Source organism: Stegostoma tigrinum, chromosome 6 (genome assembly GCF_030684315.1).
Source record: "Stegostoma tigrinum isolate sSteTig4 chromosome 6, sSteTig4.hap1, whole genome shotgun sequence".
Lineage (NCBI taxonomy): Eukaryota > Metazoa > Chordata > Chondrichthyes > Orectolobiformes > Stegostomatidae > Stegostoma > Stegostoma tigrinum.
In genome coordinates this window covers 104856276-104881565 of record NC_081359.1, presented here as the reverse complement: position 1 = coordinate 104881565, position 25290 = coordinate 104856276, and the positions used below count along the sequence as shown (strand labels likewise).

Here is a 25290-nt window from a genome sequence, read left to right as displayed (position 1 = left end):
AATCTCTAAACTCTGCAATTCACCTCCCTAAATGCTCCCAGTTTCACGACCTCACTCACCTCCTTCAAACATACCTAAACCCAAGGCTAAACGTTTTGCTGTCTCCTGTGTAACTCAGACAGATTTTGATCAATGGTAAGAACATAAGGACTAGGAACAGGAACAGGCCATCCAGCCCCTCAAACCTGCTCTATTATACAATACAATCATGGCTGATCTCATCCTGGCCTCAACTCCATTTTTCTGCCTGTTCCCCATCACTCTTTATCAAAACTAATTAACAATCGGCGATATTGTCATGAAGCAACTTTGAAATGTTAAAAGCGCTGCATAAATATAGATTAGTTGGCATATTTCTTGCTTTTGTATGGTGATATTGTTGGGACATTATCACACATATTTTACCTTTTAATAGATGTTCATGGACTAGGAAGTGCAGAAGCAATTGCCTTTCTGACCTATTGACAAAGCAGGGCCACGATTTAATAATCAATACAGTGTGGAGCTGGAGGAACACAGCAGGTCAGGCAGCATCAGAGCAGCAGGAAAGTCAACATTTCAGGACACCTGATGGAGGGTGTAAACCCGAAACATTGACTTTCCTGCTCCTCTAATGCTGCCTGACCTGCTGTGTTCCTCCAGCTCCACAGTGTGTCCAGGAACTGCAATTCTTGCTATCTCCACTGTGTTATAGCATACACCTCTCATTTGCACTGCATCTGAGATAAAAACACCAAAGCACACATAGCAAGGGTCATTCGGAGGGTTGCCTGCGTGTTTACAGTAGCCTCAACAATATGCGATGGAAGTTTCCCCGGAGCTCCTGTGTACTACATATTTTATAAAATTTTGGCCACTGTATACTCTCACCTCCTATATATTTAGAGTCATAGATTTGTACTGCATGGAAACAGACTGTTCAGTCCAACTTGTCTATGAAGCTAATCCCATTTGCCAGCATTTGGTCCACATCCCTCTATACCCTTTCTATTCACATACCCATCCAGATGCCTTTTAAATGTTGTATTCGTACCAGCCTCCACCACTTCCTCTGGCAGCTCATTCCATACGTGCACCAACCGATGTGTGAAAAAGTTGCCCCTCAGGTCTGTTTTAAATCTTTCCCCTTTCAACTTAAACCGATGCTCTCTCGTTTTGGACTCCCCCAACATGGGGTAAAGACCTTGCCTATTTATCCTATCCATGCCCCTCATGATTTCATAAACTTCTTTCAGGTCACCCCTCATCCTTCAATGCTCCAGGGAAAGTACCCCCAGTCTGCTCAGTGAATATTGGAGATTTGGCTGCCGTCTTGTCATTATTTTATTCTTCCTTGGGATGTAGGCATTACTGGCTGTAGGTCAATATTCATTGCCCATCTCTAATTGTCTTTGAGAATGTGATGGTGAGTGATCTTGATCCATGGGAGTCCAAGTAGTGTAGGGACACCCACAGCCCTGATAAGAATTGAATCCAGGATCTGATGCTGGCAGTGAAGCAGCAGTTTACTGCTCATGCTTCCACCCTGAAGAAACACCAATTCAAAACGGCCCGAATTGTAAGGAGCCACCTGCAGTAATAACCCACTGCGGGTAGCAGAAACAGGCTGAGGATTGGTCTGCCAGCCTTCAGTGGGTGGAAACTCCTGGCATGAGTGCCTCTGATGCTCAGTGGCAGCAGTGTGTACCATCTACAGGATGCACTGCAGAAATTCGCCAAGGGTCCTTCGACAGCAACATCCAAACCCATACTTCCATCTAAAGCTCAAGGGCAGCAGATACATGGGAACACCACTAAAATAACTCCACAGGGGTCAGTTTCCCATCACAAAGTCATGGTGGCACAGTGGCTCAGTGGCTAGCACTGCTGCCTCACATCACCAGGGACATGGGTTTGATTCCATCCTTGGGAGACTGTCTGCGTGGAATTTGCACATTCTCCCTGTGTCTGTGTGGGTTTTCTCAGCCAGTCCAAAGATGTGGATTGGCTATTCTAAATTGCTCATGGGTGGGTTACAGGGGGTTGGGTCTGGATGGGATGCTCTGAGGTTTGGTGTGGACTTCTTGGGCTGAAAGATCTGTTTCCACACTGTAGGCATTCGATGAAAGTCACTCTTTATTAAAGCACAAACAGCCCTTGAATTTAATGCTGTCTCTTCAAAGTCAGATCTTAGAGTGGCAGTCTCTTTGGCACTTCTCTTTTTATCTGTCAGCCAGGACTCCCTGATTGGACTAGATTAGCAGCCCCAATCAGGGCACTCATATTCTCAGAGGTGCAGACCTCGTTACAATCAGTACAGCCACGAACTGTCGGTTCCCCTTCAAACTCTGCACTGTCCTTACCTGTAAATATATTGCTGTTCTTTCAGCGTCGCTGGGTCAAAATCTTGGAACTCCAGGCACCACCACCATCCTCTCAAAGGCATTTAGAAATGAGTAAAAAATGTCTTCCTAGACAGTGGTTCCTGTATCCTGTGAGCGAGAAAGAAAATATTCGGTGGGTTGACACTTCTATCAGATCCAGCAGTGCCATAGTTTAGTCTTGGTTGCTGCTGGGACAGAATGCAATCCCAAGAAGCATGGCACTGGTGACTGGACTGAGGCAGGCGGAGGCTTTTAGGAAATGTTTGAACAGACTAGGCAGGGACAGTGTGGTGCGAAAGAAAGAAGGAAGGAAGACTTTGGAAGTCAGGGAGAAAGAAAGAAAGGGTGGGCGACAGATTTTAGAGGCCAAGTAGAAAGAAAGAGTGCAGAGAGGAAGATTTTGGAGGTCAGGCCTCCAGAAGCACAAACCAGTAAAGCAAAACCCTGTAAGTTTGGAAATGAACATATCAGTGACAAGGAAATAATATCTTGAGGTGTAGAGCGCGAATCAAACCAAATTCGTATAATTGATGAGCTTCACTGTTTTTACCTCTGGGTGGGAGGGTGGAGCAAAGGGGAAACGGGTCTTGAATGGGGAATGGAGCCCAGGACAACTCCTTGACTGATGTGACCCACCCACCTTTTCAAAATGTCCTCTTGTGCTTAGGCTCGCGTCCCAAGCACAGTGCTTTATGGCAGTTGAGGCAGATAAAGACTCTTAATTTCCACTTAACTGGCTGGTTAAATACCCCAGTAGGCCTAAGACTGGGTGACCTAGTGGGCACTTTACCCAACACCCCACCTCTCACTACCACACCACCCTTCCCAAACCTGTTTTATGGTCAGTTATGATGAATGCACTACTTGTGATCAAGAAAGAGGTGGACTAGCTAGGTCACATGTCTTCATGCATAACCAAATTCATGACCACTTCCCTCTCGAAGGACAAGGGCAGCAGATACATGGGAGCACCATCATCTGCAGGTTCCCCTCCAAGCCACGCACCATCCTGATTTGGAAATATATCACCACCCTTCAATATCGCTGGGTCACAATCCTGGAATTCACTCCTAAAGTGCATTGAGGGTCTACCAACTGCATGTGGACTGCAGCAGTTCGAGAAGGCAGTTCACCATCACCTTCCCAAGGGCAATGACGGATTGACAATAAATGCTGGTCCAGCTGGTCATGTCCTGTCCCATGGGTAAATAAAAAAAAGCTAGTGTAGACATGATGGACCAAATGGCCTCCTTCTACATTATAACAATTCTGTGATTCAGACTTAACTGCCCTTAGAGTGATTAGTGATCTCCCAGCCAACAGTGCTGATGCCCCATGAATAAATCAATCATTATGTATAATTCCATAGGGTCAGCTAACTTATTCTATTTAATAGTCTATTTGGACTTACTGTTGCCCTTGCAAATGATCCCATTTTGGAGTAAGCTCCAGTAAACCTATTGAAAAATGTAGGTGAGTATTTCCGTTTATATGTTTGGGTGTAGTCTGTCACTGTGGATCCATATCAATGATATCGATCAACCACAACTGAATTAAAGATTGGATGATTGAGGCATCTAATGTGTTAGGCCAGCTTTCTTTGTTTTAAATGCAAACAAAGCACTTGAGTTCATTTCTATAGTGGTAAAATCATCCAGAAACTATGTTTAACTATTGTTGAATATTGGAATATTGTGCTGTTCTGCAATGGCCTTCATCATGTCAACATCTACAGCAGCATTCTCAATTATTTTCCCCACACTGTGACCCCCCCCTCCCTTTTGAGAATTATTGTGACCCCCCCCCCACCCCGAGTGAAAGTAGTTTAGGGAGCTTGTGAGAGGCAGATGGGTTTGATAAAGTGGGGACATGGCTGTTATAACAAGGTGTAGAGCTGGGTGAACACAGCAGGCCAAGCAGCACCACAGAAGCAGGAAAGCTGACGTTTCGGGCCTAGACGCTTCTTCAGAAATGGGTGAGGGGAAGGGGGTTCCGAAATAAATAGGGAGAGAGGGGGAGGCGGATAGAAGATGGATAGGGGAGAAGATAGGTGGAGAGGAGACAGACAAGTCAAAGAGGTGGGGATGGAGCCAGTAAAGGTGAGTGTAGCTGGGGAGGAAGGGAGGAGATAGGTCATTCCAGGGAGGACTGACAGGTCAAAGGGGTGGGATGAGTTTGGTAGATAGGAAATGGGGGTGCGGCTTGTGGTGGGAGGAGGGGTTAGATGAGAGGAAGAACAGGTCAGGGAGGCAGGGACGAGCTGGGCTGGTTTTGGGTTTCAGTAGGGGGAGGGGAGATTTTGAAGCTTGTAGGCCCAAAACGTCAGCCTTCCTGCACCTATGATGCTGCTTGGCCTGCTGAGTTCATCCAGTTCTACACCTTGTTATCTCGGATTCTCCAGCATGTGCAGTTCCTATTATCTCTGATACATGGCTGTTATAAAATTGTTGTAAATCCCCGAAGGCTTTTGATGCCTCATCGTTCAGGATCCCAAAATTTCAGCTTTTGACCCCCCTCATGGTCACCATCCACAATCTGGGAACACCTGATGTGGAGAGAGATAATGGGAACTGCAGATGGTGGAGAATTCCAAGATAATAAAATGTGAGGCTGGATGAACACAGCAGGCCAAGCAGCATCTCAGGAGCACAAAAGCTGACGTTTCGGGCCTAGACCCTTCATCAGAGAGGGGGATGGGGAGAGGGAACTGGAATAAATAGGGAGAGAGGGGGAGGCGGACCGAAGATGGAGAGTAGAGATTCCCTGAGGTTGGTCCGGAGGGAGGAGGGTAACTTCTTCAGGTTAGGCATCCCTGGAAGAGGCTTCGCAGTGAGGTTAAAATAGTATCAGAGATAATGGGAACTGCAGATGCTGGAGAATTCCAAGATAATAAAATGTGAGGCTGGATGAACACAGCAGTCCAAGCAGCATCTCAGGAGCACAAAAGCTGACGTTTCGGGCCTAGACCCTTCATCAGAGAGGGGGATGGGGAGAGGGATGTAGAGGTGTTGCAGAAGGAGATCTACCAGAACCAAAAGGTTATAAAATTAAGAGGAAATGCTGATAATCGACATCCATTTGCATGGTGCGTTTTGTTATAGTTCATGATCAGTCTAAACGCTTGACTGTAACCTGATAGAATTCATAGAATTATAGAATCACAGAACCATACAGTGGCCCAGCAAGTCTGCACCACCAAATGGGGGAGCTAATGGCCTAGTGGTATTATCACCAGCGACCAGGTAATGTTCTGGGGACCTGGGTTCGAATCCCACAATGGTAGATGGTGAAATTTGAATTTAATAATAATAACAAAAATCTGGAACTAAGAGTGTCATGGACAACTGTGGAATCATTGCCAGCGGTTGGGGAAAAACCCATCTGGTTTACTCATGCCCTCAAGGGAAGGAAACTGCTATCTTTACCTGGTCTGGCCTACATGTGACTCCAGACCCACAGCAATGTGGCTGATTCTTAACTGGGCAATAAACACTAACTTGGCCAGTGATGCCCTCATCCCACAAACAAATCAAAAAAACACTACAATCTACATCAGTGCCATGTGCCTGCATAAGGTCTGTGGACTTGAATGTTATAACAATTCAAATATTCATGCAACTCAACTACCTTCCCAGGCAGTACACTTCAGATCCCCCCTACCTTCCTGTGAAGGTTTAAGAGGGGAGATACTTCCACTTGGGGGTTGAAAATTTCAAAAACAGGGGCCATAAAAATAAGGCAGTCACCAATTAATCTGAACAAAAACTAAAATAACTCAATTTGCTGTAAATCAGGAACACAAACAGAAGTTGCTGCGAAAGCTCATCAGGTCTGGCAGCATCTGTGAAGGAGAAAAACGAGTTAAAGTTTCAGGCCCAGTGGCCCTTCCTCAGGACAAATCTGCTCAAGGATATAGGACAAACTGCTTTTAGATGGGAAAGCTATTAGAATATAAAGCTAGCTATCACGGGGAGAATAATTGGATTGAAGAACAAAGAAAATAAGTGCAGAGATTAATGTTCAGTTCAGTGATGTGAGGTGGCAGGATGCTTGTTTGCAGCTTAAACCAATTGGGCCAGGGGATCTATTTTGCCTAGTATGTTTTGCATGATTCCAATTGAATCTTCCTGAGGTGCAAATGCACAATTAACCCCCAAAGTTCCTGTGTGGCTTTTTTTCTGTACTTTGTATTTATGTCTGAAATGTTCTGAGTTATTCACTGCCCAGTAATTCTCTCTATCAAGACAAGAATTTGAATTATCATTTTCCTTTTCTTCAACTTCAGGTTGGTCAATCCTCCTTGGTGGAAGGACCTCATTGTTCAAGGGAGTGTTTTGCCTTCATTCCAATCTGACTAGAGGACGTTCCTATATAGCAAGATGGTAATCGCGGACCCAGAAGGATAATACTGGGCTTCAATGCAAGTAGTTGGATCTTCGTGGTGGTAAATGGATCCTCTGGGTCGTACCAGTCCAGTCGCGAGAGGTTAAGATCGACATTGATTCCCAGCCTGTGACCCAGGCTGTTTTCTCACGTCTGGAAGATCGTATACTCACTCTGGGATCATAAGACAATGTTCAGCTCCAGTGGAATACCGTGGCTGTCTTTTGTCCTTGCCCCAACTTTGAATCTAAACGTCCTCCTTTGGATAACGACCCTCGCAGTGCGGTCTGGCCTCCTCAGTTGCCAGGAAAACTACCCCATCGTCAACACCAACTACGGGAAGCTGAGAGGGGTGAGAATGCCACTTCCCAATGAGATCCTGGGACCAGTGGACCAGTACCTTGGAATACCGTACGCCTCAGCTCCGACGGGCGAGAGACGCTTCCAGCACCCAGAGTCCCCGTCCTCCTGGACCGGCATCAGGAACGCTACGCACTTCGCCCCGGTCTGCCCCCAGAACATTCACGGGATTTTGCCCGACATGATGTTGCCTGTCTGGTTTACCTCCAATCTGGATATCGTGGCCACTTACATTCAAGATCAGAGCGAAGACTGCCTCTACCTGAATGTTTACGTACCGACTGAAGATGGTAAGTTGCTGAAGTTTTGGACAAAGGGAGGAAACTGGGGAGCACAGCCAAGGGAGAGGAAGTCAACGTTGATGGGACTGAGCCTGTCCTCTTGCCCGCTCAGCAGCAGTGTACGTTGACCTTCGGATCCTGTAGGTATTCTGAGGTGGTCCTTGTGCTTAAGTTTCACAGTAGGAGAAAACTTAGTTGCAATCAGATTGAACAGAAGCTAGTTAGACTGTACGGGTTTCGTTTCGAGAAAGAGAGCAATGGATAAAGTAAATCCAAGCAACCTCGGCACAAATACATAACTTGAGATGGTAGGAATGCACAGTTTTAATGATGAGGTACAATTAGTTCTATATAAGAAACAAACAGCTAGAATAAAAGATGAATGTTACTCCCAATCCTTTGGAGAGCATGTGACCCACTTGCATAAAATGTCTGGTTTAATTTATTCTGATTCTGCGTTGCTATTCTTTCCTTCCTTCCCTTCAGGGTACTATTTCTGATGTCAAATTCATAAAGCCATTCAGTAGCCTCACTCAATAAATGGCACTGTAACATTGGTGATCTTTGTATGGTTCTCTGTCTCCCTCACCCTCCAGCGCCCTAATTCCGTACATCACTTTGCGGCAAGCATGGTTTCTGGCAAGCTGCCTTAATTCAGATTAAAAAGCTGCTCCCTCACATATATCAGCCCTGCTCACTTCCCCTTTCCCATGCGCCAAAACCATAGAATCCCTACAGTGCGGAAACTCCGGCAATGAGAACTAAAGTATTGCAGATGCTGGCAATCTGAAAAAAATAGCGGGAAGTAAGAGAAATTCAGTGTGTTTAGTGGCATTTGTGGAGGGAGGACCAGAGTAAAGCTTCAAGGTGAATAGGACTTTTCTTCAGAACCTTGTTCCTCTGCCTGTTCACCACATAACATACTAAACACTCCTTAACGTACCCCTCCTTCCCCACACCCATCTTCACTCCAGAAGTATGTCTGATTGCCCCCCCACCCCCCGCAGAGCTGCTGATGCCACGTGCTTCAATTAGATTCCCTAGAGGGTGGAAACAGGTCCCTCGGCCCATCAAGCCCACATCGCCCCTTGAAGCATCTCACCCAGACCCATTCCCCTATAACCCACACGCCCCTAAACACTATGGGCATTTTAGCATGGCCAATCCACCTAGCCTGCACATCTTTGGACTGTGGGTGGAAACCGGAGCACCTGGAGGAAACCCGAGCACCCGGAGGAAACCCACGCAGACACAGGGAGAATGTCCAAACTCCACACAGATAGTTACCCAAGGCTGGTATCGAGCCTGGGTTCCTGGTGCTGTGAGGCTGCAGTGCTAACCACTGAGCCACCGAGCCGCCCTAATGCCCTGTATTCCTCTCCAAACAACCCCCACAGCCAAGTACCCCCTGCCGCTCCCCAAAATCTTCCTCAAATCTTCGTGCTACTTTTCCTCAATCTAATGGGGTGGTATGGTGGCTCAAAGGTTAGCACTGCTGCCACGTAGGACCAGGGTTCGATTCCACCCTCAGGTGACTGTCCGTGTGGAGCTTGCGCATTCTGCAGGTGCTCTGGTTTCCTCCCACAGTCCACAGATGTGCAGGCTAGGAGGATTAGCATGGGAAAATGCAGGGATGTGTTGGGTCTGGGTGGGATGGTCTTCAGAGGGTCGATGTGGACTCTACGGGCTGAATGGCCTGCTCCCTCACTATAGGGATTCTGTGAACTTTGTGGCTTAATGATCCAACACCATTTCCTTTCACTTCAAAACCTTCTATCTCTTTGTCAGCGCCCTTGACAACTGAGCGCCCCCTTTTGATGGGTCTGCTAACATGGTGAGATGACCAGGGTGTAGGGGGATGGTGAGAGAGGAATGTGTGTATATGTAAGATAGATTATAAATGCCAGCACAGATCAATGAGACAAAGCTTGTCACCTTGAGGTAACTCCACTTGGCTTTAAGACTCCTGTGCCAAATTAAACATCTCCTTAACGTATCCTACAAACATACTTTCCTTGTGTTTGCCTGCACACAGACTTGGCTAGACACTCTTTCTTTAATCAAAATGCTAAATAGGATTGTCACAGTAAATGCAGAGAGGGTCCTTTCCCATTGTGGGGCAATCTAGAATGGGGGCTGGTAGGCTTAGGCTAAAGGCTAGCAGATTTAACACAGAGATGAGGGGAAATTACTTCTCTGAAAGAGTTGTGAATCTGTGGAATTCACCAGCCCAGAGTGCGGTGGATGTTTGACAGGAATACATTTAAGGAGGAGTTGGACAGATTTTTAATTTTAAACAGTTTGAAGGGTTATGGCGTGTGGGCAGGAAAGTGGATGTGAGGCTGAGGTGAAATCAGCAGTGATTGAGTTAAATGGTGGAGCAGGCTCGATGGGCTGAATGGCCTACTCATATCCCTTGTTCCTATATTCACCCTACACAGCTTCACAGGAAGGAATTATTGGTCATCATTTAAATGGAGAACATAGAAATAGGCCATTTGGCCCCTTGAGTCGCTGACCTGATCTGACGTAGCCTTAACTCCAGTTTCCTGCCTATGACCCTCCCACAGAAAAAAAAGTTAAGCTCCTTGCAATAAAAATGATTAAAAATACAAAAAAAGGTTATAATTTCAAACAGGTCAAAAATTTCACTCAATGTTTCAAGAGTCTAGAATAGAAACACAATTAATAGCTGCAGCTAACCTAATAATCTGCTGAAAATTAATGCAGTGGCCTGATTGAATCTTAAAGCGATGCTGGCAGGTGCTGGGTCTGAAGTTGTTGCAAATTGTCAGAATTGCAAGTATAATAGCATTTTGGAACCGTAGCTGCTGCTTTTAATTGAGTATATTGCTCTTTTTTTAATCTGTCCAATCACATTTGAAAAGCTGTATCAGATGATTTATCATATTTGCTGTTGTTCTTTTTCCAAGTCAAAATGGCTCAACGCTCTAGTTTGACTTGTGAGCTATTTTCCCTCCAATCAGTTTGTTCAGGGATATCATGACTCACATCAGGATGATCTCACCTTCTGGCCTCATTTTGCCACAAGAAACCAATGCTTGCTTTCCATTGTGGAACACAATGGCACAAATGTTACCAAATTAGCAACAACTTCTGTTTCAGCAAGCGAATGTGAGAAAACACCTTGGCAAGAAGATAGCCTCTTGTCTCTTGAGTTAGGTTTCCTGCATTTTAAGCACCCTCACATGATGGGCCAGTATTGGCTCAGCAGGTAGAGCTTGCTGACTTCAGAGTCAGGCAGCCAGAGGCCCAAATCTCCACGTGGGATCTGGGCTAGTAATCCTATATCAAGGGTGAGTCACACTTTCAGAGGAGATGCTACAGCAAGGCCCTGTCTGTCTCAAAGGTGGATGTAACAGAATCCTATAGCCACTATGGGAAGCAGAACAATGTTCTTCTCTCAGTTAATAAGATGTCGAGCTGGATGAAGGGAGCAGGAAGGCTGACATTTTGGGCCTAGACCCTTCTTTCTCCGTGCATCTTCTGGAAAGCCTCTTCTTTTCTCAGTGTTCTGTCAATGTTTACCCTGAACCATGATCATCACAAATAGATGACCTGATGATTTTGTTTGTGGGAGCTTGGTGGGTGAAAATTGGTTGATTAATTTCTTAAAATACAACTGCAAATGTGCATGTAAATATCCCTACTTTATTGGATGTAAAACACTTGGTGATGAGCTGAGATTATGAAATGAATTGGCTTTCATTACAAGAGGATTTGAGTTTGGATTACGGAATGAACTGCCGGAGGAAGAGGCGGAGGCTGGTACAATTACAACATTTAAAAAGCATCTGGATGGGCACATGAATAGGAAGGGCCAAATGCTGGCAAATGGGACTAGATTTATTTAGGATATGTGGGTGGCATGGACGAGTTGGACCAAAGGGTCTGCTTCCTTGCTGTACATCTCTATGACTTTAAGAGGAGATGTCTCACTCCAGTCATACAGGGCCTTGGTGAGACCACACCTGGGGTATTTCATGCATTTTTGGTCTCCCTATGTAGGGCAGGATACACTTACCATAGACAGAGTGCCGTGGAGGTTCATTCGACTGATACTGGGAATGGCAGGACTGTCTTATGAGGGAAGATCGGTTTGACTGAAACTGAGCTCGTTAGAGCTCAGAAAGAAGGAGGTCTAATTAAAATGTATAAAATTCTGACAGGTCTGGGCAGACTAGGTGCAAGAAGGAAGCTCTTGACCACTGGGGAGCCTTGAACCAGAAGATGCAGTCTCAGGAAATAAGATAGGCCACTTAGACTGAGATGAGGAGACTCAACCGTTTAAAGGAGACTTAAAGGTGGCAGACCTCTGGAATTCTCTACAACAGAAGGACACCGGATTTCTGGATATATTCAGGAAGGAGACTGATACATTTTTAGACTTGAAAGGCACCTTGGGGTATGGAGAGAAAGTAGGAATATGGCATTGGGATAGAAGATCAACCACGATCAGGGCAGGCTTGAAGAGAATGATTTACTTCTGCTCCTAATTTCTATCTATGCCTTTATCATACAACTCTTTATCCTTGGAAATGTTTACAGTGTTACAAACATAGAGTGACCAAAGGAAATCTTCCTCAGCAAAGACAAAGGTCTAATGGCAGACTTTAGATTCCAAAAACAATGTGAAATTCAACCAATTTTCCATTGCTTGTCATTGCCAACCTCGCAGACTGCCCTGTAGTGTCAACCTCAGGATACAGCTCTGTCTGAGCCTGCAGGAAATACATCAGGCTATTAACCAGGAGCAAGAGTGTTGGGAGAGGACAGTCTGAGGCAGTGTGGGCAAAACTCCCAGGAATGGCCTCAATCGGAGTTGGCTATTCCAATGCTGCCAAAGAGTGAGCTGAAGCTACCTCCAACCACACCCCCAACTTAAATGTTGCAATGATCATGACAACAGAATCTGTCCCAGAGGTACGTGTTGTCCCTGATAGGAGATTGGCTTGGGTCATTGTAGTGAGTGCCCAGCTTCTAATCACCACATGAGCCTTGCTTTGGCCTTATCCTACTTCTCATCTAGCTGCTGCCCTGAGTGACATCTCCTGTGAAGACTATGTCAGGCTCCTAGTTCAAGGTGAAGATTCACATCATCTTGGGGGATTTGGAAGGGTTCTCATGATTACTCTAGGTGGTGCTGATGTAAATGGACAAGGATACCTTCAGTGAGTTTTGGCTGAATTGCTGGCTTCAGATTTCCTCCCTTTGCATTTACTCTCCATCCCTGACATGTGCTTGCTTTCGAACCAGCCTGCACTGTGCTTTATTTGTTTGGTTGTGCCAGATGGTGTGATCATCAGCGAGATTCTCTCACAACCTGATATTAAAATTTCTATGAGTGGCCTTCAGAATGTCCTTGTGGTGATTTCAGACGGTCATTGAGAGCCCAGGCTAGACTCAAGATCTGCAAAAAAAGCTTTGCTTTCATAAGCTAGTGCCCAGCATTTTTGGCATCATGACCAATCCAGCTGAGTCGAGACTGTCCCAATATTGTGTGGATGGTTCACTAGCACAGAGTGGCTGTGTCCACATGGCACAGTGGCTCAGTGATTAACGTTGCTGCCTCACAGCACCAGGGATTTGGGTTCAATTCTACCCTCGGGCGACTGTCTGTGTAGAGTTTGCACAATCTCCCTGTGTCTGCATGGGTTTCCTTCAGGTGCTCTGGTTTCCTCCCACAGTCCAAAGATGTACAGGGTAGGTGGATTGGCCATGCTAAATTACCCACAGTGCCCAGAGATTAGAACATAGAACATTACAGCACAGTACAGGCCCTTCGGCCCTCGATGTTGTGCCGACTTGTCATACCGATCTCAAGCCCATCTAACCTACACTATTCCATGTACGTCCATATGCTCATCCAATGACGACTTAAATGTACCTAAAGTTGGCGAATCTACTACCGTTGCAGGCAAAACGTTCCATTCCCTTACTACTCTCTGAGTAAAGAAACTACCTCTGACATCTGTCCTTTATCTTTCACTCCTCAATTTAAAGCTATGCCCCCTCATGCTCGCCGTCACCATCCTAGGAAAAAGGCTCTCCCTATCCACCCTATCTAACCCTCGGATTATTTTATATGTTTCAATTAAATCACCTCTCAACCTTCTTCTCTTGAATGAAAACAGCCTCAAGTCCCTCAGCCTTTCCTCGTAAGACCTTCCCTCCATACCAGGCAACATCCTATAAATCTCCTCTGCACCCTTTCCAAAGCATCCACATCCTTCTTATAATGCGGTGACCAGAACTGTACACAATACTCCAAGTGCGGCCGCACCAGAGTTTTGTACAGCTTCACCATAACCTCTTGGTTCCAGAACTTGATCCCTCTATTAATAAAAGCTAAAACACTGTATGCCTTCTTAACAGCCCTATCAACCTGGGTGGCAACTTTCAAGGACCTGTGTACATGGACACCGAGATCTCTCTGCTCATCTACACTGCTAAGAATCTTACCATTAACCCTGTACTTTGCCTTCTGGTTACTCCTACCAAAGTGCATCACCTCACACTAGTCTGCATTAAACTCCATTTGCCACCTCTCAGCCCAGCTCTGCAGTTTATCTATGTCTCTCTGCAACCTACAGCATTCATCGTCACTATCCACAACTCCGCCGACCTTAGTGTCGTCTGCAACTTTACTAACCCATCCTTCTACGCCCTCATCCAGGTCATTTATAAAAATGAAAAACAGCAGTGGACCCAACGCCGACCCTTGCGGTACACCACTAGTAACTGGTCTCCAGGATGAACATTTCCCGTCAACTACCAGCCTCTGTCTTCTTTCAGCAAGCCAATTTCTGATCCAAACTGCTATATCTCCCACAATTCCATTCCTCCACATTTTGTACAATTTAGATTAGGTGGATTAGACAAAGGAAATGCAGGAGTATTGGGTCTGGGTGGGGTGCTTCTTTTCAGAGAGGTGGAGTGGACTTGTTGGGCCGAATGACCTGTTTCCGCACTGTGGGGATTTTATGAAATTGTCTCTTGTCAGTTGATCTTCAGAGGCTTCCAGAAATGACCAAAATGAAAGTGTTCAGCTGGGCTGAAGGGCCTGTTTCCATGCTGTGGACCTCTTTCTTGCCACGACACAGAACTCAGCCCAGGCCATGCATCTGTAGAGCAGAGTGGGCAGGATTGTTCCAGTTTGGTACATAGATATTCTCCTCTTTAATCCCACGCTAATGTTCAAAGTCTGCCAAATGCTATACTTGCTTTGGCAACTCTTCCATGAATCTTGCCATCAGTATAGCTTGACAAATGATGCTGCCTAAGTTAAATGAACTTATTGACTGCTCCTAGGTTCAGGTCATGGTCATATACCTTGGACTTGAGATAGGGATGTCAGTGGGGGGAAAGCAGCCTGTTATTTCGGGTCATAGAATTCCTACAGTGTGGAGACAGGCCCTTTGACCCAACAAGTCCATATCAAACCTCACAGCAACCTACCCAGACCCCACGGCCAATCCACCTGTAACCCACCTAATCTACACATGCTTGAACATGACGGGCAATTTAGTATGGCCAATCCACGCTGATCTGCACATCTTTCAACTGTGGGAGGAAACCCACGCAGACATGGGGAGAATGTGCAAACTCCACACAGACAGTCACCCGAGGGTGGAATCGAACCTGGGTCCCTGGTGCTACAAGGCAGCAGTGCTAACCACTGAGCCACCGTGTTCGGATTCCTTTCGGCTAGTTGCTAGTGTGGTTGCATGGATTGGACAGGAAGTTCATGCTGCACGGTAGATGCATCTCTGAATCTCCAGCAAGTGCTCAGTCAACGGCAAATAGGGAATGACAAAGTCTATTCTTGGTCTTCTTTTGTTGGTGATTCCAATCCCAGATTCCTATCTATGCAATGTCTGATGTTGATGTGAGGGTCCCCATTTTGGAGTATGATGGAGAAGACCATACAGATAAGGCTTGGCACATACACACAGCCCTGTATAACTTCATCAGTGACCAAGAGTAGGTCCAAAGGCTCACCATGGTCTGGGCTAGGTAGAAGTGTGCCTCTGAGGAATGTTCAAGCCATGACTGTGAATTTCTAAGGGCAGCCCACTTTCTCCATTAGTCATGTAACAAAAGCTTCACGTTCAGTGTTTGGAGCTGTCTAACCATTTCCTTCACCTTTTCTGGAACTGACTTTCTGGCAGCACATCCTGGTGGAGATGTTGCTGCAAACAGTTTGTGGTTTTCCGAATGCAAGTGTTAAGCCTGTCGATGTTCTGAAGATCATGTGATGGGGTTTCTTCATCCCATGAGGACATCTGGTGTTTACAAGCCTAAAGAGAAATTAAGTTTAAACTCAGAAAGGAGCATTTTTACTTGAAATTAAGCCTGTATATTATGTTTGGTTGAGGAAATTCCATGTCAGTCTCTTTTCTGTAGAGAGGGGCCACTCAAAGACATCTGGATGGGTATATGAATATGAAAGATTTAGAGGGATATAGACCAAATGCTGGAAAATGGGACTTGATTAATTTAGGATATCTGGTCAGCGTGGACAAGTCGGACCGAAGGGTCTGTTTCCATGCTGTACATCTCCGTGACTATGACTGCTTGAGCTCCCCTGTTTCGTGCCCTCCTTCACTCATTGCTGCCAGGGAGACCTTGATACACAATAGAAATCTCTCAACTTCTCTATCTCACTCCCTTCCATTAAACAACTCCATTGATCAAACTCTTAGACGAAGCTTTTTTCCTCTGTGTGGCTCAGATGTAGGTTTTGTTGGATAATCACATCCTTAAAGTACTTTAGATGTTTTACTCTGTAAAAATGCTATATAAATGCATATTGTAGTCATTATTCTAATATAACCTTACTCAACCTCAGATAGCCAATTTTCAAGTACTCTTTTTCATAAATACATTTATGAGGGAGTGTGCTCTTATTGTTTAATACCCTGTGGTGCTGAAAGAAATCATCTGTTTGCCATTATTTGCAAGGCAGTATGACAGCTCCAGAGAGCTCAAAGCTATTTCTGCTGCTTCAACTCAAGTACTGTGTGAACAAGGTGTTCAGAAGTGAGAAATTAGAGTGAATTGAATTTTATTTTTTTGTTGATGGACACCAGAGTAAATTAATCCATTATCAGCTAATATGGTTATCTGGCTTCCCTATTAACTGTACTGCATCTTGGTATTGCTGACTTCTGGAGGATGATTTTTGGATGCGATACCTCGAAATTTCTTAAATACCAAACAAGATGCCAATGTGTTCTTAAAGTTGTTAACATGCACAACAATGCAATGTGATCCTTCCCCAGAGAAAAAGGATTGAACTACTGGTAAGTCCCTAAGTACCTTGGCCAGACCACCCTTGAAGTACAAGGAATCTTCTTTCATTAATGAGGTGAGACTGTCTCTGGCTAAGTCAGCATTTATTTCCTATCCCTAATTGCCCTGGGGAAGGTGATTTGCAAAAGAGAACAGAGGCACTGGAGAAAGTGCAGAAACGATTCAGAGATAATAAAGAGTGCGAATGCTGGAAGCCAGAATCTATAGGTGTGAGGCTGGAAAAGCACAGGAGGTCAGACAGCATCCGAGGAGCAGGAGAGTCAACATTTCGGGCCAGAACCCTTCTTCAGGGCTGGGAGCCCAGAAATAAATGGGGGCGGTGGGGTGGTAGGGCAGGGGGAAGGCTGGGAGAGACTCACAGGAATGCTGCCTAATCTGAGAGGAGGCAGTGACGCAGTGGTAAAGCCACCGCGCTCTTTAACCAGCGCCAGAATCACATGGAAGTCAATGTCCTTGTGAAGGGCAAAGGTCCAAATTCTGTCAAGGCAAATGGTGAAATTTGAATTCAATATAAACCTGGGACAAAAGAAAAGCTAGCCTAATGGCAAGTGTGAAACCGGCCTGGTTCACTAATGCCCTTGAGGAGAGATCTGATATACGTGTGACTCCCAACTCATACTCTTACCTGGCCTCTTGGCAATAAACGTTGGCAAAGCCCATATTCCATGCCTTAATTTTTAAAAAAATGCTGCAAGTCTTTTTGCCAATGAAGGGTGACCCCATAACACAATGGAAAGGATAGAAATAGAAAAAAAAGTTCCTAAACCAGGTGGTCATTAATGTAAGATAGCGACGAATGAGCCCAATTGGAAATTCAGAAGAGCATGCTGTACACAGATAGTGGTGAGACTATTCATTGGGCTTCAGGAGAATATATTAGAAGCATTTGAAAGGAAACTAAGAAAGAGATTAGTTGCCATCGTCCATGCACTAATTAGAGAGAGACAACTTGTGAGGGCTTAAAATGAGAGTCACCACACCTCAGGCAAGGGGCAAGACTGAGATGTAGGTATCTTCAAGGTATTTTCAGTGACTGTGAGAATTGAGCCTGTGCTATTAGCATCATACTCCATCACAGATAAGCTGTCCAACCATCTGAGCTAACAAACCCCATCTAAAACAGGGGGCGGAGGGTGGGATGAGGGGTGTGGGGCAGAAACATTGGCATAGACTAGTTGGACTAAATGGTTTGTGATTTAATCTTATGTAAATGTGTGTATTCATTTTTGGATAATTGTGCGTTTTATAATACAAACAAATAATTAGCAGTAAATATTCAACCAGAATCCATGACCTCACTCCTTTGTGCTGGTCTTGCTCTTACTGGTGAAAAGTGAAGAGGTTGCCCTCAACATGACACCAGCAAAAGGCTGACACTTATGTGGCACCTATTGTCATATACCTCATAGAATCCCTACAGTGTGGAAACAGGCCCTTCAGCCCAACAAGTCCACACTAAACCTCAGAGCATCCCACCCAGACCCATCCCCCTATAACCCACCTAACCTACACATTCCTGAACACTACAGACAATTTAGCATGGCCAATCCACCTAACCTGTACATTTTTGGACTGTGGGAGGAAACCAGGGCACCCACAGGAAACCCATGCAGACACTTGGAGAATGGGCAAACTCCACACACGCAGTTGCCCGAAGCTGGAATTGAACTCAGGTCCCTGGTGCTATGAGGCAGCAGTGCTAACCACTGAGCCACCGTGCCGCCCCCAGGTTGTTGTGGGACAACATCCCAAAGCACTTTACAGACAATGAAGAGTGCATGTTATGGTGAAGTGTAGCACACGGCAACAAATTTAAAAGCAAAGTCTCACTATGTGGAGTTGAATATTGACCAGGACATGGATAAAACTCCTGAGTTTTTTTTGTTTCAATCTTGCCAAAGGATTTTCTTTTTCCACCTCACCTGAGAATGCAGATGGAGCCTCGGTTTAACATCGCAATCAAATAGCGGCATCTCTGGCAATGCAGCACTCCAACAGCAGTGCTGTGCAGGAAGTGACCGCTTTGGTTTTTCATTGAATGAAACCACCTCTTGGTTTTCTGCAGGTGGTGAGAATGGTGTGGTAGTGTTGTTGGGTGTCTTAACCAGGGATGCAGGCTAATACTCTAGGGACTTGTGTTCAGAACCCACCAGAGCAGATGGTGGAGTTTCACCATCAACTAACAAAATTGAAAAACATCCCCATTGCAAGACCGCAGAAAAACATGCATTGCAAATAGGTTCCATTCCTGAGTCTGTTTGCAAGTCACAGGTGTACAGGCTGGACTGCAATACAGGACAATATAAAGCAGTAATTTATAAATTGAGGAAACTCTCTCTCATCTGGAATTGGAAAAATTCAACAATTTTGCTTCCAATTTCCAATCATCCTCACTTTTACCTGGTCTATCTCTAGCTCCTCCCTTCCCTTATGCAACATCTGTTTCTATTTCTGGGAATTGACTGGCCAGTAATATCAACACAACCTCACTGATTCCCACATCCTCACACCCCACTTCCCGTAAAGACTCCATCCCATTCTCTCAGTTCGTCCGTCTCCGTTGCGTATGTTCAGATGAGGCCAACTTCGACAAGGGGGCCTCTGACATGTCCACATTCTTCCTCAACCGAGGATTCCCCAGTGCCATTGTCAACAGGGACCCTCAGCCAGGTCTGGCCCATCTCCAGCACTTCCACCCTCACCCCTTCTCTCCCCTTCTGCAACAGTGATAGGGTTCCCTTTGTCCCCTGATCCTGCCATCCCACCAGCGTCCACAACTGGAAGATCATCAGACGCTACTTCGACCACCTCCAGTGAGATGCCACCACCAGACACATATTCCTCTCACCTCCCTTGTTCGCCTTCTGCAGGGGCCATTCCCTCCGGGACATTGTCCCTTAGCCCCACGGCACCTTCCCCTGAAACCACCGAAAGTGTAACACCTGCCTGGTTACCTTGTCCCTCCGAGTTCCAAGGTCCCAAACACACCTTTCAGGTGAAGCAGCACTTTACTGCACTTCCCAGAATCTAGTCTACTGCATTCTCTGCTCATAATGTGGTCTCCTCTGCACTGGGGAAGCAAAGTGTAGCCTGGATGACCGCTTCACAGAACATCTACGTTCTGCTTGCAAAAAAAACCCTGAGCTCCCAGTTGCCTGCCACTTTAATGCACCGCCCTGTTCCCTGGTCAACTTCTCTGTCTCTGGCTTGCTGCGGTGTTCCAGCTGGAAGAACAGCACCTCATTTTTCACCAGGGTGCTTTGCAACTCTCCAGACTCAATGCAAAGTTCAGCAACTTTAAGGCGTGAACTCTCCCATGTCCTAGCACCCTACCCCACGTGCTAGACCTTGTTATCACATAGTCTGCCATTATACATTCTCTACTGTTAGCCACTAACAATCTCCATTAACAGCTATTCACCCTTCCAGCCAGATCATTTGTCTGTCCAACCATTCTTATCTCTCTTTGGGCTCTATCCCCACCTATCATTTACTCCCTAACCCATCTCCCCACTCTACTTTCTGCATATAAACCAACATTTTCCTGACTCCCATCATTTCTGAAGAAGGGTCACTGGACCCGAAAAGTTAATTCTGATTTTGTCTTCACAGATGCTGACAAACCTGCTGAGCTTTCCCAGAAACTTCTGTTTTTGTTTCTGGAGTTTTCCCAAGGTAAGGGAGTGCAAAGCTAGAGGACATAAGTTCAAGGTGACAGGGAAAAGATGCAAGAGGGATGCAAGGGATAACTTGGTGCATATGTGGAATGAGTTGCCAGAGGAAGTGTCAGAGGCTGATACAATTACAACATTTAAAAGGCGTCTGGATGGGTAACATGAATGGGAAGGGTTTAGAGGGCTATAGGTCAAATACTGGCAAATGGGACAGGGTCAGATTGGGGTGTTTGGTTGGCATGGATGAATTGGTCTGTTTTTGTGCTGTATGGCTCTATGTTTGAGCTTGACTTACACCAGGCTGGAGGAGACTGTTGTTAAGCAGTGAGGTGCGTCCTTATTGCTACAGAATTATCTGCGCAAAATTTAAAGAAACACAAGTTCTGATTATGGAGGTGTGTTGTGGGATGTTGTACAGAAAAAGAAGTCACAGAAAACAAAACAACAATATGATATAATAAGTGGACTGAAAAGTTCCCCAGGAACCATCCAGAACTTTCTGTGATGGAATACTGAGCCTTCAGGACATTTTGATAGTCAGCTCTACAGCTGAATTAATTTTGCAGTCTCTAATCCAGGTGTCAACCCCTACTTGATCAATTTGCCATGAATATTGACAAAGGAGAAATTAATTCACATTTATTCGTATATTTCTCAGGGGCTTGTACAATTTCTGCCCGGTAGAATTTCTGACAACGATTCAAGCCCTGGCTACGAGACAGAGAGTAAGACATTGAGAACGCAAAGTTGCTTAACAATATGTCAGCAATGAACAACTCACTTCTGATTTTCTCACTGAAGAAGATTTGCATATTGTTCCATTTTAGATGATAGCGTGACAGATCAATGATGGAGAATGTTGGTGACACATATTCTGAAGAGGAGAAAGTTAAGGGTGGCTGTGGTGTGGTGGTCATGCCACTGAATTAGTTAATGCGCAGCCCCATGCAAATGTTTCTGGGAACGTGGAATCCAGATGGCAAAATATGAATTCAACAAAATCTAGTGTACATTCTTGTACAAGCCTATCTGGTCTACTAAAGACCTTCAGGGCAAGATTTATGACTCCAGATCTACCTCAGAACTGTCTGCGTCCAAGGAAATAATGCCAACCTTGCTCATGATATCCTCATCGTATGCAGACAAAAGAAAGGAAAAAGGATGTGCCTCATTCCTTCCAGATATGGAATGAACCTATAGCATAGATCTCATATTCTCTGGATAGAGACCATAGTCCCTGTCACTCATCTTCAAAACAATGATAATGGATAATGATTGGCTACATTTATTACTCTTGGCTGTTTAGTCTGCAACATTCCCAGACGTGAGGTGAGAGAAAACCCCAGTGTTTGAGTGCTTTCAGAACCATAGGCCTTCCAAGGCAGCCTGTCCCATGACTGCAATATTTTACCCTTGTTCCATATTCCCAACCCCAGTTCAAAAGTCAGGTGGGAGCCAACCCACTGAAAGCTACTGCCCCCCAGTGATTTTCTGTACGTGGTGAGGTCATAGAGGTCTCAGGGAGAGACCTTAGCTCTCACTGTTGTAATACCAATCTGTAACCTGGGGGTTATCATTGACCAGAAACTGAACTGGACCAGCCCAATAAACACAGTGGCTACAAGAGCATGTCAGAGGCTGCAGCAAATAACTAGGCTCTTGAATCCCCAAATCCACCCTCTATGAGGCACAAGTCAGGGGAATGTGATGGAACACTTCCCACTTACCTGGATGAGTGCATCTCCAACAACAATCAAGAAGCTTGACACCATTCAGGGCAAAGCAGCCCACTTGATTGGCTCCACATCCACTAACATCCCACTCCCTCCACCACCGACACTCAGTAGCAGCATCTGTACTACACAGATGCACTGCAACTTTTCTCCGAGGCTCCTTAAATAGTACCTTCTAAACACACAATCTCCTTTATCCAAAAGGATAAGGGCAGCAGATACATGGGCACAGGATAAACTGTAGGTCCCTCTCCAAGCCACTCAGAATCCTAACTTGGAAATATATCGCTATTTCTTCTAGAAATCCCTCCCGTGACAACCATCTCAAGGAACATCGCAGTTTGACAATAAATGACAGCCAGCCCCCAATGGCCATATCATTTGAATAAATAAAACAATGTCTCTAAACAGAACACCTCCGCTCAGTTCGCAACAAACAACTGCACCTCCCAGTCGCAAACCATTTCCACTCCCCCTCCCATTCTCTTGATGACATGTCCATCATGGGCCTCCTGCACTGCCACAATGATGCCACCCGAAGGTTGCAGGAACAGCAACTCATATTCCGCCTGGGAACCCTGCAGCCATATGGTATCAATGTGGACTTCACCAGTTTCAAAATCTCCCCTTCCCCCACTGCATCCCTAAACCAGCCCAGTTCATCCCCTCCCCCCACTGCACCACACAACCAGCCCAGCTCTTCCCCCCCACCCACTGCATCCCAAAACAAGTCCAACCTGTCTCTGCCTCCCTAACCGGTTCTTCCTCTCACCCATCCCTTCCTCCCACCCCAAGCCGCACCCCCAGCTACCTACTAACCTCATCCCACCTCCTTGACCTGTCCGTCTTCCCTGGACTGACCTATCCCCTCCCTACCTCCCCACCTACACCCTCTCCACCTATCTTCTTTACTCTCCATCTTCGGTCCGCCTCCCCCTCTCTCCCTATTTATTCCAGTTCCCTCCCCCCATCCCCCTCTCTGATGAAGGGTCCAGGCCCGAAACGTCAGCTTTTGTGCTCCTGAGATGCTGCTTGGCCTGCTGTGTTCATCCAGCCTCACATTTTATTATCTCTAAATGAAGGCCCACTTTACAAATTCATGCTGCTCCCTCTGATCAGCTGAACATGATCCTGAAATAGAGACTGTAGCAATTTGCTGAGATGTGTTAGGCTAACAGGTCTGTAATTCCATCACTTCCCACTCTCACTTTTCTTAAAATGATGGATTGATGTGAGCCAATCTCCAAACCAACAATTCTCACACTTGTAAGTTCAAATGATGTAAAAAGTTTGCATTTCACAGATTTTGGTTTCTTGCTTTGAGAGTGCTGCAGGTAAATGTGTTTGATTCTGTTTTAAATGCACTTAGACTAAGGGACCTCTTGTGGTTCAGTGGCAGCGTGCCTTGCCCAGGAGACCCAGGTTCAAGTCCCATCTGCTCCAAAGGTGTGTAATAATGTCTCTGAACAGATTGATTAGGAAAATAAGTTAATTTTTAAAAAAGGGGTTAATTTTATAATTCAGAACTGCTGGCAAATGTGACTCAAAAGTTGTCCTGTTACTGTATTATAAATGATTGCTAAGAACTAATTTCTAAAGGATTCTTTCAGACAGGAACCCATCGTCAAATAAGTAGAAGCCTTTCTCTTTTCTCTGCCAACCTTCATTCCCTCATTATGGGCTCCTTTATCCAATCAGCTTATTGCTTTTTCTCCTGTTCATTTGAAACATGGCGTTGAGGAAGTTTTAACTTCCACTAAGATGCGCTCATGGATCATTGCCTCAGGAAACCTCATGGCTCCTTACTACCAAATTAATCGGCCTTTTTGCATTGGCGTAATGTGAGAACTGTGGAACAACATGGTCTAACAAATGACACTTTAAATAACTGGAAGGATTTTGAAACAGCTCCATGGAGGCCAGTATCTCATTACCAAGTCACCCTTTATTTACGCATGCACACAGTGCATGGACTCTGACCAGCCAGCTCAGAGCCAGTCTCTTGAGTGAGGAGAATCCCTGAGACTCCTATTTTTATCTGTCAGCCAGGACTCCCTGATTGGCCCCAGGTTAACAGACCCAATCAGGGAACTCATACTCAGTAAGATCCACCTAACCAATCTCGTTTCAACCACTACAGATTTCTAAAGAAGAGTTATACTCGATTCAAATCATTGACTGTTTCTCTCTCCATTGATGCTGCCAGACCTGCTGAATTTCACCAACATTTCATGTTTTTATATTATGTAACAATGGTCTTTTTACCAGTTAGCTGGGGGAGAAATATTGGCCAGGCCTCTGGGAGTACGCCCCTGCACTTCTTTCAGAATGATCCAATTGGACTCTTTATTAAGTCTACCTCGAAACACTGACAGTATCTTGTTCCACCTTGTCCCCTCTGAAAATATGATGCCTCCAGCAGTGCAACAGCCCCACAATACCAGTGTAAGCCTAGATTTTTGATGTTCTCCTGCTTGCGTTTAAATTCCTCCAGTGCTATACCTTGTGTATATCTGTAACCTTTTTCAATGTTACAAACCTCTTTGAGTATTCATTTCTTAGATCCCAATCCTCTGCATTCCCCTTTTCATTGCACCATCATTGTGGCATTTGTCTGCACTCACTTATGTTCTGGGAATCCCTTCCATAATCTCCTCTATCTCCACTTGCCAGTTCCTTACGAATTTCCTGAAAGCACACCCAGTTGACAAAGATTTTCATCCGTTTTTCATAGTAACTCGTGTTTTGGCCTGGCTTCCATTTTTGTTTGAGGTTGGTCAGCTCAGTTGGCTGGAAGGCAGATTTGTGATGCACAGTGATGCCAACAGCATGGACTCAATTCCTGCTCCAGCTGAGGTTACCATGGAATACACATTGTATCCTAGAATTCCTATGGTGTGGAAGCAGACCATTGAGTCCACACCAATCTTCTGAAGAGCATCCCACCCAGATCCACCCCTACCTTATTACCCTGAACATCCATGACTATTCTACCTAGCCTCTACATCCCTGAACACTACGGGCAATTTAGCATGGCCAACACACCTAACCTGCACATCTTTGGACTATGGGAGGAAACAGAGCACCCAGAGGAAACCCACACAGATACAGGGAGAATATGCAAATTCTATGTGGGCTGACAACCAAGGGTACAGTTGAA

The 25290-nt window shown here is 45.4% G+C and overlaps 1 protein-coding gene across 4 annotated transcripts in view; it reads left to right on the top strand.

Moving 5' to 3' along the window:
• Window positions 1–25290, top strand: part of nlgn4xa (neuroligin 4 X-linked a) — a 277585-nt gene that overhangs the window by 19428 nt on the left and 232867 nt on the right. For all 4 annotated transcript variants that reach the window (XM_048533144.2, XM_048533141.2, XM_048533143.2 and 1 more), the window contains exon 2: window positions 6649–7396. In XM_048533144.2, coding sequence (XP_048389101.1) covers window positions 6937–7396 — 460 coding nt within the window. In that variant the 5' untranslated portion in view covers window positions 6649–6936. The remainder of the gene's footprint in view (window positions 1–6648; window positions 7397–25290) is intronic.